The 16,853-nt window shown below is 44.8% G+C and overlaps 1 protein-coding gene across 1 annotated transcript; it reads right to left on the bottom strand.

The window, feature by feature from the left end:
• Positions 1 to 313: 313 nt before the first annotated feature.
• LOC103271458 (gastricsin) lies at positions 314 to 10,589 on the bottom strand. The gene is made up of 9 exons (XM_008068925.1): positions 10,534 to 10,589; positions 9,848 to 10,004; positions 8,163 to 8,280; positions 7,523 to 7,641; positions 6,076 to 6,275; positions 3,706 to 3,828; positions 1,715 to 1,862; positions 693 to 791; positions 314 to 466 (listed from the first exon to the last, which is right to left on the bottom strand). Exons 1-9 carry the CDS (start codon positions 10,587 to 10,589, stop codon positions 314 to 316), a joined length of 1,173 nt encoding a protein of 390 aa, XP_008067116.1.
• Between the last annotated feature and the right edge of the window lie 6,264 nt (positions 10,590 to 16,853).

Genomic DNA, 16,853 nt, shown 5'->3' with positions numbered 1-16,853 from the left:
CTGTGTCCTTAACATTAATGCTGCCATTTCATACTCAGAGACCATCTCTTATTTTCTCTGATCAATCCCCTATAATAAGTTGCTAAGTTGCAACTCAGAATAAACTACTAAAAGCAGAATAATACGTCAAAAAAGACATTTTGGTATGAACATCAAAGATGTTGGAGTTTCTTGATTTATTAACTGCAGAAAGTAAGACTCCAGTGAGCAGAAGGAGCCTAGATCATTATAAATGCTGCCATCAGCCCACAGAAACACCAGGGCAACCCCAGAGTCCTGCAGACAAGGTTCGGGACAGCTGTCTCTGGCCACTCTACGCAGAGAGGGCAAACCCCACCCTGTTGTTGGCCATGTCATAGACAGAGTAATATTCCTTGAGGAAGACATCTCCCAGAATCCACAGAGGCTCCCCGCTGGGGGAGGGCAGGTAAGTGGCCTCAATACCGAGCCTGCAGTAGCCATTGTTCTGAAGAGACAAAAGACATGAAGATATGGCAAATTGCACTGTAGAGACCTTTCTCCACGGGGACTCCCCCTCCTATATTCCATGACACCTAACGGGTCTTCTGAATTCTTGTTCGGCCTCAGCCTGGCCCCTGGCGAATCCCCAGAGCTGCCCAGATGTGAGCTGGGACATGGAACACCCCCACCCCCCATCACAGTATCCAGGAAGCCTGGGAGTGAATACGTACGTTGAAGACATAGGCAGAGGGAGGCAGCGGGAACTGGGCCCCGCTGATGATGAAGGTGATGGTGGGCATACTCTGGACGTAGTTGCAGTTGACCACAAACTAACAGGGAGAAGAGGCAGAGCTGAGGCGCTCCAAGGGACCGGGAGCCCAAAAGAAAGGGCCCAAGCCCCCCTTTTTGCCTGTGGGTTCCCTGTGAGACTTCCCTTAGACCTTCCAGCAAAGACTGTTTCAGAGCATGGTAGGCCTAGCCTGATTCCCAGGCACAACACCAACCTTGCTCTTTTGCTTTCTCGCGTCCTCTCCTTAAACCTCTCTTGGATGTGGGTTCTATCAATATGGCCATAGGAACGAGGCTCATTCTAGAACATAGTCTCTAGCCTCAGAAAGTACAAAGGACAGAGAAAAGGCGTGGGGACACATACCTGTGGAAGCACGCGCTCATACGCACTCATCTGTGTCCTCACCACAGCACATGCACACATGTGCACACACACACACACACACACACACACACATACACACATATGCGTGACCTGAGGAGCCGAGATTTAGTCTGGGCACAGACTCTTGCATACAGGGAGAAGCAAACTACAGATTTGAATACAAAGGCGGGCAGACATGGGGACAGAAGGCTGTCAGACGTGGAACCCAAAGATGTATTCCTAGGGAAGAAGGAGACCACAGGGAATGGAGAAATGTATTGTTCCCTGACTCTGGTATTTCAGAGCAAATCAAATACTCCTAGGGCCTACAGTGGGTCAGCGGCCTCCACCCCACACTCACCAGCCACCCCCTACTCACAATCAGTCTGGGTCAAATTGGTGGTACTCCCTCTCCTTACCCTTCCTTGCATCAAGGGTTCATGCCAAAAATATCGTGTCACGTCCCCACCCGATCTTTGCAGCCAGAGACACGGGTTCCACCCAGCCCTTTCTCCTTTCTCTCATGAACTCATCACACTCAGGCAACTGTGTTAAGGCTGCCTGGGTGTACGAAATTGCTCCTGGCTTTCAGTTACTCACATCACCGTTCTGAGCCTGCTGGGCTCCCGTTGCCTGCAGGAAGGAGCTCATATACTGCTGGGGGACAGCCAACAGGAAGGTCCCAGTATCCACGATGGCCTGGCAGCCCTGGGAGCACAAGCCAGTGGCCTGGTTGCCAATGACAAACCTGAGGGGGACAGCAAGACAAAGAGAATCAAGTGGCTCCATTGAAAACATAAGCCACGTCCATCCCTCATCTCCCCAGGCCAGCAGCTCTGACATCCTGCCTCTTCCAGGAAGCCAGACCCCTCCTATCACATATCTGCCCATGTAACGCTTCTGTGCATTTGCGTTATTGGAGTCACAGTTCTGGCCTTGGACTGGTGTCTTCTGCTGCTCTGTTCAAAAGTTCTAGAAAGACAGAGGCTGTCCCTTCTTCTTTCATCTTGCTGCATGGGGCCCAGTACATAGTGCCAAAGACAGTGAGGACTCGCAATCAATAAATAGGTGTATTTTGAGCACCTATTATGTGTAAGACACTTACTTTCAGGGATTATGATGCTACAAGGAGCGGGTAGTTTGTACTTACTGTTTTAAGGCGCTCATTCTAATAGAGATGAAACAACACAACACATTAAGCCCTAACTAATGCCATGAGGCAGTAGCTGATAAGCTCTATAATGTGGTACTTAATATCTTACATGATTTAGTCTCTTATCCTTCATCCAGCTTTTTCTGCCACTCTAGTCTTCCTTTTCATTTCACATAGATTTGCTGAGCACAGACATTGGGTAAGGCACTTGGAGACAGTGGTGAACAAGACAGACACCACAGTCTAGTGGAGGGGCCAGGCATGTAATAAATACACACATATGACATTTAATTGCCCCCTGTTAAGTGCACATTGCAGAATGCCAGAGAAAAGGGGACTGAATCTAGTCTGGCATCAGACAAGGACTTTTCTGAGGAAGTAATGCTTAAAGGATGAGTTAAATTGGGTTATGTGAAAAAGCCACCTCCATTTCATGAACCTTAAACTAGTCCCCAGACCTGCCAAGCTCTTACCTCTCTCTACTCTTGCACATTGGGCTGTTTTGCCAGTGCTTTAGCCAATGACTAGGATGTGTCAATTGTGACAGGAGCACAGAAAAGTACTATGGGACCAAAAGAGAGAGAAAGTACTGTGCACTGGGCCCCTGCGAGGATGTTTCAGAGGAGATGGAAATTAATCTGGGCTTTGAAAGACAGCTAACGCTCAAGTAAGCATTCCAGGTGGTATACTTAAAAGAAAGGGGGCAAGAAAGTTATGGGCAGAGGCAGGGACATGGTAGAGTCCGTGCTTCACATCAGGAAGCACTGGAAGGCTGTATCGATAGGGACCTGGCTTTCATATGGTCTTGAGTATAGGAGTTGTGTCTTTAATTTGCATGTGATCGAGAGTTCTTGAGGACTTTTGAGTGCAGAAGTAACTGATTCATAATCATGAGCTTTGGGATCAGATAAGTTTTGTCTCAAATTTTGGCCTTATGGAATATGGGACTCTGAATAGGTTACTCAACCTCTGACCTTTGGTTTCTTGATCTATGGAAAGAAACATTGCTGATCTCTTCCTAGTGCTGTTTTGGAAATTAAATGCAAAAATAGATTTACAGTACTTAGCACCAGCATTTGGCACATACCAAACATCAGTGACAGCTATGACTTTCACTAACAATAGAAGTGGTCGAGAATATGCTGATCGGGATAAAGAAGCTTCCAAGAATAAAGGCATGGATTCACAGTCCAAGGAATGACCAACCTGCCAGCAGGCCAAGTGTCAGTAACCAGTTCAAAAAGTTTAGACGAAAGTTAGATGCCAGAGTTTACTGAGCTCCAGGACCTCCTCAGCCTGAGGGAGGCTGGTGATTTTTTAAGAAGCTTGTGTGACAGGGAGGAAGAGTGTCAGCCATAACAGGAACAGGAAATATTGTCACACCAGAGGAACACCCTACAAGGATCCCTAATCCATGGGAACTGCCCTCTCCACTTACTCTTGGATGGCAATCTGCCAGTACAGCTCCCGGGTGACAGGGGTCCAGATGATCTGTCCAGAATAGAGCTGGGGGTCCACACCCCCGAGGATGAGTTCTCCACCATACTGACGAGTTGGTTGGCTGGGGAGAAATGCCGAAGAGTGTGAGTTCCCACAACTCGAGTGGGTCAGGCAGTTCTCTGTCTTTTCTCTCCCCACCTCGCTCCCTCAGACACTCAGGTGCTGCACAGGGGATGCAGTCCACTGGGTGACTCTGACTCTGCCTTCTGAGACCCAGGGAGAGGACACTTTTCAGAGTAACACCAAGGTGTTAGAGACTATGCCCATTAAGGGGAAGATGGAATTGGAAACCAGGCACCTAAATACAAACTGTAGAAGCATTCCAGGCTGGGCTTCATTGTTTATGCCTATAATCCCAGCAATTTGGGACGCTGAGGAGGGGAACTGATTGAGCCCAGGAGTTCGAGACCAGCCTGGGCAACTTAGCAAGACCTCATCTCTAAAAAATAAAATAAAAAAGCATCCCAGATAAACCCACCCTGGAGGAAGTGAGAACTACAGGAAGCAGCGCTGGGATGGGGCCTGACAGAGGCCTCAAGAGCATTGTGGTGGGCGTGCTCCTGTCATGATCAGGACATTACACAATGCTGAAAGAATGCAGGCCTCTTGTCTTCACTATCCTGGCCAGTCATAGGAGAAAGACATTTGGACTTCAGGTATCTCAAGCATCATGTGTTTAGGTAAGAAGGAACAAGGGATGAAGTTTGACACAAAAGATCCAGGCCAGGTGGAGTAAGAAAAGCACTGGATTTGGGATCAGGATGCTTGAGTTTGAGTCTTGGCTTCACACCTACCAGCAGGTGGCCTTGATTAATACTGACGAACCATTTGAGCCTCCAACTCCTCCTCCCTGACAAAATGGGACTAATAGCAGGCCTTCTGAGATGTCACTTCATAAAGCCAAATATACTATTCTAATTATCATCTCACTATAATTATCCTTACTAGCAAATGCTCACGTGGCTTGTTCTGTAGCTCTACAGTTGTGCAAATGCAATAAGTCCCCTACATATGAACGAGCTCCATTCCAAGAGTGTGTTCGTAAGTCCAATTTGTTTGTAAGTTCAGCAAAGTTAGCCTAGGTACCCAACACAATCAACTGTACAGCACCAGCCACATCATTGCTGCTTTTATGCTTGCTTCCAGACATCCTGGGCTTGAAATAAAGACACTGTACTACTGTACTCTATTCATTACTATGAAGTACACAAAAGCACAACCACTTGTAGAGGATGCACCCATGTGACAGTGGACACCAGACACGTGAACTAACTTACATGATTTAACATGCAAACACACAATTATATCTTTGAAAGTTCAAGGTACTCTTGAACTTGAAGGTTCCTATGTAGGGAACTTACTATATGGCAATCTCCAGATTCCCCTAAATAAGTATTGAGGGACTGCAACTCACTTTTAAGAAGAGGGTTATCAGCAGTGAAAAGGAAACACTTATACACTGTTGGTGGCAGTGTAAGTTAAAGTTCTATGGCAATCAGTACAGAGATTTCTCAAAGAACTAAAAGTAGGTCTACCATTTGATCCAGCAATCCCACTACTAGGTTCTACCCAAAGGAACAGGGGTCATTAAACTAAAAAGGCGCCTGCATTCACATGTTCATTGCAGCACAATTCACAGTTGCAAAGATTTGGAATCAACCTAAATGCCCATCAACTGATCAGTAGATAATGAAAATGTGGTTTATGATGCACCATGGAATACCCTTCAGCCGTCAAAATGAATGAAATAATGTCTTTTGCAGCAACTTGGATGGAACTGGAGAACATCATCCTAAGTGAACTAGTGCAGGAATCAAGCACTGCATGTTCTCACTTATAACTGGGAGCTAAACTAAGAATCTGTAAAGGCATAGAGGATGGTATAGTGGCCACTGGAGATTCAGAAGAGGAGGAAGAAAGGGGTGGAGGGATGAAAAATCACCTATCCAGTACAATGTGCTCAGGATGGGGTGTTGGGTACACTTAAAGCCCAGACTTCTTTCCCACTATACAATTCAGCCATGTAACCAAAAACCATGTGTTCCCCCTAAGGCTATTTAAATAAAGAAAAATACAGCTATCATATGGCTTGTGGCTGATACAATTAAAAACTCAAAGTCTATTTTTAAAAAAAAATTCTTCCCCAAATATAATTACACATTTTCAGAAACACATGAATTTTACGGTGCAAGTTCTACCCGCTATGTGAGGTAACCCTATTGACGGCCTGGGCCCATTGGATCCAGGGTCGTCTAGCGCCCCCACAGAGCCTCCTTCCCCGAGCCCCGCCCAGGACGAGGCTTCCTACCGAGAGAAGTAGAAGCTGAAGATGGGCTGAGTGAGCTGGCCCTGCTGAAGCATTCCCTGCATCACTGTCGGGGCGTTCCCCACCGCCATGTTGGGATAGGCCATTCCCAGGATCCCGTCAAAGTCTGAGTAATAGAAGGGATTGTTGGGCTCATTCTCACTCAGGCCAAACTCCTGGTTGTTGACAACGATGTTCTGAACCTAGGCAAGCAGAGAGCAGAGCTTGACCGTTCAGGCGGGCAAATCCCACGGCTTCCCTGACTGAGGTGCTCAGGGTCTAGAATCTAGCTGGCACCCCCCGGGGAGAGAAAGTTGGCTTCTCTCCCACAGAGAGTGGGTGTGGGAGTGGAAGGTGAGTGAGCAACAGCGTCACCCAACCATGAGTGTCTTGGGAAAAAAGAAGGTGGGTGTTGGGGAAGTGAAGACAGTTTTCTGGAGTGGTCCTTTTCACTTCCATGGACAGTGGAAGGAGTAACTGGTTTTATACCGAACAGTCCATGTGCAGGAATGATTAGAGGCAGCCGAGCACGGTGGCTCATGCCTGAAATCCCAGCACTTTAGGAGGCCAAGGCGGGAGGATTGCTCGAGCCCAGGAGCTCAAGACCAGCCTGGGCAACATGGTTAGCCTTGTCTCTACACAAAATCAAAAAAGTAGCCAGTTCACCATAGAACCTAGATAGATCCCCAAAGAAGACAGAAGGATATGGAAAAGGGAAGAACAGCTGAATACTTGGGAGGTAATCACCGTGTTTATTACACTTGTATTTTGATTTTGTTTGTTTAATGTTTTATCACAAGCACTTTTCCAGTCTTTGACATTTGGGGTTAAGATTATATGTATATTGACACAATAAACTATTTGAAATGAATTCTCATTAAGAAACAATATTAGAGGAGTGACCCGCACCTGTAGTCCCAGTTACTCAAGAGGCTGAGGAGGAAGGATCGTCTAAGCCCAGCAGATCAAGGCTGGGATGAGCCGTGGTTGTGCCACTGCACTCCAGCCCGGGCAACAGAGTGACAGCCTAACTCAAAAAAACAAAATAAAGGATAATTAAAGGAACTAGAACTGTGGGTATTTGACCAAAAGAAATAAGAAAGTAATGAAAGGACTTGTCTTCAAATATGCAAAGTGCAACTGGGTGGAAGAGACAGCAGATTTATTCTGTGTGTGCCCAGAGAGCAGAGTTAGGACCACAGAGCAAAGTCACAAGAAGATGTCGCAACTTTAGCACAACACAAAGAGATTTCTATAGTCAGGACTGTTGTGGAAGCAATTCCTGCAGGAAGGTTGAATTAAACAGCCTTTGACGGACTCTCAGCTGCTGGAAAGGTTGTACCTAATTAGTAAGAATGTATTTCTCTAATAACCTAAGGAATTATTTAAAAAAAAAAATGTGAGGGGAGCCTAATCACAGACCCTCAGAGGCTATAAGAACATTACTCACAGTCACAGTGTCATATCCCAACACCACACTCAGGCTGCCACTCCCGTAGGACAGTGTATAGGTTTGTCCATTGTTGCTGAAGGTGGAGGACTGGCTGGGATTGAACCTGTTGTGGTTGTCTGTAGAAAGACAGAATGGAATATTAGTGTCAGTCATTGAGTACAAAACACATGGAGTCAACTTACCCTTAATGGCTTGGGATCATCAGACCAAGGCTGGGATGGAGCATCATTCTAGACTCTTTGCTTGTAGACAACCGATGCTAGCCACAGAAAAGTTTGTCCCCTTAGATGACAGACATGGCCCAAACTCCTCCTCATCCACCACTCCCTGAGGGATGGGTTGTCTGAGAAGTGCCAGATATTTGGGGCCACAGGAGAGAGCTGAGGGGAACAAGGTAGGAAGGAATGGAAGCCTGAGTCTGTCTATTTCCGCTCTCTCCAGAACAGTCAGCACTTCCGAGATGTGGTCCTGAAGTGACAGACTGAGAAAACAGGGTCTCCAGATGGTCCTAACATCAGAAGGGTGGCATGTGGATAGGCACAAAGAACTCTGGACTTGTAGTGATTAGCCCACACCCAAGTCCTGCCCTGCCGTCTGCACCCGTCTGCAGGGTAGAGGGTGACGCATGTGTACTCACAGCAAGCCTGGCTCTGGCAGTAGGTGGAGGGCACCCACAGGTTGGAAGACCCCGTGTCAAAGAGAACTAGGAAATTTTGGGGTGGTGTCCCAATGCTGATCTCCCCAAAGTAGAAAGACTGTAAAAAAGGAAAACCACGAAGAGGGCATTAGGCAGCTAAACCCTGTCCTAAGGATGAGCAGGAAGTTGACCCATAGGAAACCACATTCTTCTCAAAGCATTTCCTTGAAGGAATGGGAGGCTTCTCCCACAAGCTCTCCTTGCCATCTGGAACCAGTTCCTCTCAAGATTCAACTTTTTCTCCCTAGCTGTAAGCCTTTGACCAGTTGAGACTTAGTTTAGTAAGACAACACTCTCTTGCAAGTGTGTTTTCTACTTTTACATTAAATAGACGCCTTCAGAGGCATGCTATGCCAGAATACCCAAAAATGGAGAAACGCCCACGCTTTTCTCCTTTCCCAATGTCCATACACACACACACACACACACACACACACACACACACACACACACACACACACTCACCTCTCCTTCCCTTCCAGCCATAGATTAGCCCATAAAAAATTAGCTAATACTTTTAGTTTTACATTGCCCAGGTTGGTCTCGAACTCCTGGGCTCAAGAAATCCTCCCACCTTGGCCTCTCAAAGTACTGAAATTACAGGCATGAGCCACTTTATACAGATATACAAGGGGTGAAGAGGCAGCACAAAGAGCAAGAAGAGTACCTCACTGGGAGGTAGCTTAGGCTCTAAGCAATTTTGACCAGTCCTGGCATGTCCCCACCTCTAGTTCCTTCATCTATAGCTCCCACTAAGATGCATAGCATCTCACTAAGGATACTCCATGGAACACCAGAATGCCGGGATGCCCCCAAGAGACATTATAGACTTGAGAACATTCACACATTGACTCAGGACCAACATGTTTTTCCAAAGAAGGAAAGTCATGTTGGAGAGTCTGGAGCCTCTTCCCGCCAGCTTCACATGTGTTTTTCTTTTCTTCCCGGCAGCTCATTGTCAGGACTCCCCCATGGAGGCCTCCGTGGACTTGAACATTCCCACCACAAATCTCTTCACCACATACACAGTGCTTCAGCAAGATGGCCAGTAATGAGAGGAAAGCTATACTATTAGATGGTGCCAACTCAAAATTTTTTTTAAAATCAGAATCTCACTCTATCACCCAGGCTGGAGTGCAGTGGCATGCTCACAGTTACCACAGCCTCAACTTGCTAGGCTCAGGTGATCCTTCCATCTCAGCCTTCCAAATAGCTGGAACCACAGGTGTGCACCACCATGCCTGGCTAATTTTTTTTTTTTTTTTTTTTTTGAGAAAGCAGGATTTATTGAGAGAATAGAAAATCTCCCACAGTAGGAGGGGACCCGAGGGGTTGCCTTTTTTTTTTTTTTAATTGTAGAGACAAGGTCTCACCAAGTTGTCCAGGCTGATCTCCAACCCCTGGGCTAAGGCAATCCTCTTGCCTCAGCCTCCCAAAGTGCTGAGATTACAGGTGTGAGCCACCACGTCCAGCCCCAACTCCTAATTTATTCTGATCCTTTCCATAGAAAGGTGGGCCTTAGGCTTAGTGACTAGTTTTAAAATTACAGCTAGCATAAGGTACAATGAGGACCTCTGAGTAGTGTTCCTACAAGAGTCATGGACACCCCCGACCCTTTCACTCACGTCCATGTAGTTGGTGATGGGCTCGTAAGCAACAGCATATTTATTGAAATCATACTTGGCAGCTGGGTCAACCTTGAGGTGGTGCTTTAGGAACGTCTCCAGGACGCCCTGCTCCTCCATCGCCTGGCGGATAGACTTGCCCTTCCTCAGAACGATTCTGCAGGGAATATGGTCAACAAGAGGAATGAGCTTCACTTTGGCCCCATTAAAGCAATCCCTTCGATGATCTGACCCACAGGATGCAAATCTCTCCAGCACTCTACGCAGAAAGGGCCCTTCTAGGAAATCCTTCCAGATCCTAGCAAGCTCTAACCACTCCAGCGGTCACTCCAGCATCTCAGCATGGCGATACACCCATGTTGGGGGTTTTGTGCTTATATGTTGTTTCCAGAGAATAAATGCCTATTTCTTCCCAGTCTCTCCTATAAGCTTGGGACGGAGATTGTGCATCCTTCCTTCTTAGCCAACAAAACATCCCCACCCTTACACACACACACACACACACACACACACACATACACACACACACACACACACCATACATTCACATCTTGGCCTCAGGGGATACTCAGTACACAGCACAAGAGACAGCCTGGCCAGCTTCCCAGGGCACTTGAGGAGGAAGGCTGATGCATCATTCACCCTGGAGGCTGGAATCCACAATGAAACTGAATCCCAATACACACCTTTCCACACCTCCTGAGAGGTGTAGACAAGCCAAGACCAAGATCAGGACTTTCATGGTGCCGGCTTCCAACTGCCTACCAACTTGCAGGACACGGGCAGAGTCAAGGGCTGGGGCATGGAGGGAGGCTGAGTCTCTCTCTTATACCCTGAACCCCCTGAACTTTTGGTCTCTAGGTGCATGGGCTTTTCCAGCTGGTACTAGCTTGTTTGCCTACACGTTTGTGGATTCTGTTTGTTTTTCCCTCTGGCAATCACCAAAGGCTTTCATATTCACTCTGTGGTCTATTAATGGCTTTACTGATAGAATTTGAAGATTAGGATTTGATAACAAATGTGAAATGCACTACGGACAAAGGATCCTGGTGCCTGTGTCCACTGACAATTAGGTGCCAGTAACTCCTGCGAAAACAATGGGGCACATTGCTCTTAGGCTCCTGAGGACATGTGTTTTTTTGAAATGTGCAGGATACTTTCTACGTTTTCCTCTCCCTCTTCCCTCTCTTTCTCTTACCGGTCTCATCTGTAACCTTGGATATATGATTCTCACACCCATGACACTCTAGTCTTTATTCTTCTATTTTTTTTAGTTCACAAATTAGCCAACTTTATTGAATGCCTTCTCTGTTCTCACCTTTCTACTGAGCTCTGGGAGTACAACAATAATTTGGAAGTGGTCCTCATATGCAAATGCCTGCATTCCTGCTGGAATGGCAGACACATAATCAAATTATGGGCAATGTATGTGATCACTCTAGGCATTCAAATGTTTGTTGAATGAATGAGAGGGATAATAATCATAAAGCAAACAGAGAGAGGGAGTGATAGCTGGTGGGATGGAAAGGCTTCACAGAGGAAGCGATATTTAAGTAAGAATCTTGTGGGATGCTATATAAGGAAGTAAGGTAGATTTTTTTTTTTAATGGAAGCAGAAGAAAAGCTTGAGCAATCATACAAAGGAGTAAAGTTGTGTGAGGATATTGTGGGCAACATAGCCAGAAGAATGATTCTTAGCGCGGTTCTTTTCCAGCCCAAGGCACAGCCACAAGACCTGCCTGTATATGTCCAATTCCCATCATGTTCATTGTCACCCTGAAAAGTATTTTTATCACCCTGGGCAACATAGCGAGACTGCGCCTCTACAAAAAAATACAAAAATTAACTGAGAATGGTGGCATGCCCCTGTAGTCCCAACTACTCAGGAGGCTGAGGCAGGAGAATTGCTTAAGCCCAGGAGTTTGAGACTGCAGTGAGTTATGGTCACACCACAGCACTCCAGCCTGGCCAACAGAGTGAGACTCTGTCTCAAAAAAATATGTATGTCCTACTCAGAAAACCAGAAAAGACTATAATGCTATAACAGAAATCCTCTTGAATCTAAAATACTGTATTAAAGCAATGTGTATTCAGTACCCTCCCAATTTTAACTTGTATTCTATAAAATTATTTATGACAAGCATTTATGACGACTGACCATAATATACCAGAGCACCATGAACGGAAATACTGGGTTACTATAAATAGTAGTACATGGATAGTACTAGAAATGTACAAAGTAGTTTATTTATGTATTTGTTTGTTTGTTGGGATCTTACTTATCACCCAAGCTATAGTGCAGTGGCAGGCTCAGAGTTCACCATAACCTCAATCTCCTGGGCATAAGCCACCATGCCAGGCAGTACAGGGTACCTATGTGGGCGACTTTCAAGATTAGAATCTTATATGCCGAACCCTATATGCTGAGCACTATTGATTTAATTCTGTAAGCAGTAAGAAGCCATTAAAGTTTTTTTTTTAATTTAGCCAACAACACGCTTAATGCCCTTCTATACACCGTGTATGCATTGCTTTGTTTTGTTTACAGTGTACCTTTTTAGAAGTATTGAAAGAGACCAGGTACCAAAATGATTCCCTAAGTAAAGTTGTAGCTGGCATGGAAATTTGTCATGAATCTACCCAGAACTTATCCATAAATCCAAAGGAGATTCAATTTAATCTGTAGGATTTAATGTTTCTTTATAGAAATAAGTTTTTAACCAGGCTCAGTGGCTCAGTCTATAATCCCAGCACTTTGGGAGACCGAGACGAGTGGATTGCCTAAGCCCACGGGTTCAAGACCCACCCAGACAACTTGGCGAGACCTCGTCTCTATGCTACATCAAAAATTAGCCAGGCGTGGTAGTGCACGCCTGTAGTTCTGGCTACTTGGAAGGCTGAGGCGGAAGGATCACCGGAGCCCAGCAGGTTGATGCTGGGTGGCCGGGAGCGTGCCACTGCACTCCAGTCTGGGTGACAGAATGAGACTCCAACTCAAAAAAAAGAAAGAAAGAAGTTTTTAAAGGGAAACAAAGTTACCAAGGATATGCGTATAATGACCACAACTCCCACATATTGAATTCCAAGTTTGTATCAAGCACATATTTTATTTAATCACTGCAACATCCTTTTGAGGCTAATTTAACTTTCCCAAGATCACAGAGTCAATCAAAGGTGAAACAGTCTCAGGTTTGGTTTGTCTAAACTCAGAATCTCTAAGCACAGGCTCCTTCTTCTCCAGACCTGGAGTGCTCAAGCTCTCTTTGCTTCAGTATCATGAAAAAAAAACCTTTAATGATATATGAGAAAAAACATTTTTAATTTTAATTTTTTTTTTTTTTTTTGAGTCAGGATCTCACTCTGTCACCCAGCTGAAGGGCAGTGATACTATCACAACTCACCACAGCTTCAACCTCCTGGGCTCAGGCGATTCTTCCACCTCAGCTTCCAGACAACATGCCTAGCTAATTTTGTTATTATTATTATTGTTGTTGTTGTTGTTGTTGTTGTTATTATAGAGACAAGGTCTTGCCCAGGCTGGTCTTGAATTCCTGGGCTCAAGCGATCCTCCCACCTTGGCCTCCCAAAGTACTGAGATTATAGGCGTGAGCCACCACGCCCAGTCTCATTTAATTTTTTTATAGAAAGATATTCTAATTACTTTTCCTCGTTTTCTTCCTGCCTACATATAAAAATGTAACCCTGTATGTTGCTGCCACCTGGTGGGAATATTCCTAACCTACAAAAACAGGATTTTGAAGGCTTGAAAGTAATCTTTTATGTGACTTCTTCAAAATCCACATTACAGCAGAAGATGACTAGGCATAGGTCCAGTTATTTTAGTTCTTTTTTTATTACAATGTAACAATGAGGACATGTGATAATTAGAGGCCGAGTAGGAGTAGTTAAAAAATGTAGCTTTGGATTTTTATACATCTGAATTCAAGTCTTGACTCAACAAGACCGCACTGTGTGTATGACCTTGAGAGTCACTCAGTCTCAGTGTTTTCAACTGCAAGCCAGAGGTGATGAAAAGTAAAACAATGGCTACAATAGTAATACCCTTTACTGCTGCTCTGAAGATTAAGCAAAATAACCTATGTAAAGTACTTAGTCCAGAGTGTGGAACATCTGAATACTAAAAAAAAGAAAAATCAGCTATTGTTACTGATAATAGATATTTCCCCAACAGTTAGGTTTGACTGTAATTCATGATTTGTTTTTGATATGACGTATGTCAGGAAATAGTCATTTTAACAATAATAATTTTAAAATAATAAATACATATTTACATTCTCTAAAAAACGAAGCCCAAGTCAGAAAGTAGCAATAGCTGGTAACGTCCTCTCCACGGTTCTTTCCTAGGCGGAGACAACTTGTGCCTGTTCATTGGTAATGCCTGTTTCAGCCCACGCCTTGCCCCCAAGCCACTGCCTTTTCAGCTGTTTTTAAGACTTTCCCCATCTCACATCTGTGCCTCTGGCCTCTGTGCATCTTCTAATACGTCAGTATTCCTTCCCTTAATACTCCAGAGTACTGCAGTAAGGGCTCTCTTACTGCACTTGCAAAGCCTTCTTAGCAGCATGTTAGTGCATGAGCTCTCTGGGTCTGTTTTCTCAGCATAAGATTAAGAATGTACATGAAGTGCGGAGAAACCTCTGAGTCCTCTCGGATGCATCATTTCTCTCCCTAGCTTTTAAAGTCTTGTGGGAGCCTGGTGCCTGAAATCCCACCCACTCTACTCAGCATGGTGGTCTCCATGCGGCAGCCGCCCAAGAACTCTACGAGAGAGGACTCCCCCAAAGAACAGAATTTATTTATAAAAAATTGTGTATTGATTCTCACATGTTTAAACTTCAGTCACCTTCAAAGTACTCTCTGTTTGATTCAATATAACTATCGAGATGCTTTTTCCACTGCTCAAAGCAGTTTTTGAACTTGTCCATGTTTATGCCTTTTGGTGCCTCTGCCAGTTTTTGTTCCTTCCACCTTGGCAAAATGCTTCCCTTTGAGGACTTTTTTCATTTCAGTGGGGGAAAAAAGTTGCTCCAGGTGAGATCAGGTGAATAGGGAGAGTGGGGCATGGGAGTCACGCCATTTTTGGTCAAAAACTGCTGAACACTCAGCCTGGTGTGGACAGGTGCGCTCACAAATCACCCATCATGAAATGGGCAAGCATGTTGAAAGACTCCCCCCAAAAAACTCACTGAGGCCGAATGCAGCCTCTCGCAATAACACTCGCTGATGGGTTCCTAGAACAGTTACCTAGAGAAGGAAGTCTGTACTGTAAGAGGCCCACCCTCCCAAAAATAATTCTGGGTTTTTTTGGGTCCCCCTTGTGTATGGAATGTGCCAAGTGTCTAGATGGGAGAAAACAGTGGGACTTCAAAGTTTCGTGTTAAAACACACACGCTTTGCCTATTCAAGTTCAGTAGGGAGTTCCCATGATCATGCCTACAGTTTAGCTTTTCCTAATGGCTGGGAATGGAATGAGGAGGCCAGACACATTTTTAGGTGAGACTGAAAAGAGGCAGAGGCAAGCTGCTAGGCAACTGATGCTATTGGGAAGATCAGGTGGCGCTTCGCATGGGGTCTTTCTTCAGATGGGAAGCCTAATTAAGCCCCTTGCTATGGATTCAATGATAGCCGACACCAATTCCAGGGTTTTCATAACTCAACCAACATCTTTCCTGAATTATTTAACTTATATTGCTCTACTCTGCCCTTGGCCCTTCCACAGGACCTGACTGTCACCAGTGTTCCTGGAAATCCATGTTCGTTTTGCAGAAACGATATTTCACAGTGTCCCCACGTCAGCTGCAGGGTTGTTGGGAGGCTGAAAGAAATGCTGAAAGCCCCACCAAAGGCTATGTTTCCATGGACTCTGCCAGCCTCTCACTGGACATTTTTACCAAAGAGTAAGACTCTCAGCCCTCCTGTGAACACCCTGGATGATAAACACTCTCTTCCTTCCTAGCAAACTGGATCCAACAACACATCTCAAAAATCATCACCATGACCAAGGAGGCTTCATCCCCAGGATAAAGGGCTGGTTCAACATTCGCAAGACCATGTAATGTCTTAATAATGTAATTAAATACATCAACAGATGTAAAAACAAAAGCCACATGATTATATCATTAGACGTGGAAAAAACTTTTGATAAAATCCAGCACCCCTTCTTGATAAAAGCCCTCGAACATCTAGGCATAGATAGAACATACCTCAAAATAGTAAGAGCCATCGACGAGAAACCCACAGCCAGCATACTGCTAAACAGACAGAAATTGGAACCATTTCCCCTGAAAACAAAGAAAAAGACAAGGATGCCCATTCTCTTCCCTCCTGTTCAACATAGTTTTGAAAGTCCTAGCTAGAGCAATCAGACAAGAGAAGGAGACCAAGGGTATCAAAATAAGAAGAGAGGAAGTCAAGTTATCCCTCTTTGCAGATGACATGATTCTATATCTCGAAAACCCAAGAGAATCTGTCAAAAAACTCCTTGCACTGATAAAAGACTTTGGCCAAGTCTCAGGGTATAAAATAAAGGTGCAAAAGATAGCCGTATTCTTATACACCAACAATAAACAGACAAAAACTCAAATAAAAAGCAAAATCCCATTCACAATAACCACAAAAAATGAAATACCTTGGCATCTTCCTAAATAGAGATGTGAAAGACCTTTACAACGAAAGCTACAAAACACTGCTCAGAGAAATCAAAGATGACACAAGCAAATGGAAAAATATTTCGTGCTCATGGATTGGAAGAATCAATATTGTTAAGATGTCCATCCTACCCAAGATAATCTGCAGATTTAATGCACTATCCATTATTAAATTACCAGCAGCAGTCTTCTCAGACCTGGAAATGACAATACAGGAATTCATATGGCAACATAAACAACCACAAATAGCTAAAACAATCCTCAGCAAAAAAAAAAAGGAAGTATTACACTCCTAGACTTTAAACTTTATTCTAAAACTACAGTAATCAAAGCAGTCT

This window comes from Carlito syrichta, unplaced genomic scaffold, assembly GCF_000164805.1.
Source record: "Carlito syrichta isolate Samal-C Ts95f unplaced genomic scaffold, Tarsius_syrichta-2.0.1 Scaffold311678, whole genome shotgun sequence".
NCBI lineage: Eukaryota > Metazoa > Chordata > Mammalia > Primates > Tarsiidae > Carlito > Carlito syrichta.
Note: the sequence above shows the minus strand (reverse complement) of the source record. Positions and strands in the feature narration are given on the sequence as shown.

Coding starts and splice junctions, on each gene's coding strand:
- LOC103271458 (XM_008068925.1), bottom strand. CDS start 10,589: ATGAAAGTCCTGATCTTGGTCTTGGCTTGTCTACACCTCTCAGGAGGT. Junction 7,642..8,162: donor CTGCCAGAGCCAGGCTTGCT/GTGAGTACACAT, acceptor GTCTTTCTACAG/ACAACCACAACAGGTTCAAT. Junction 467..692: donor CCTCTGCCTATGTCTTCAAC/GTACGTATTCAC, acceptor TTGTCTCTTCAG/AACAATGGCTACTGCAGGCT.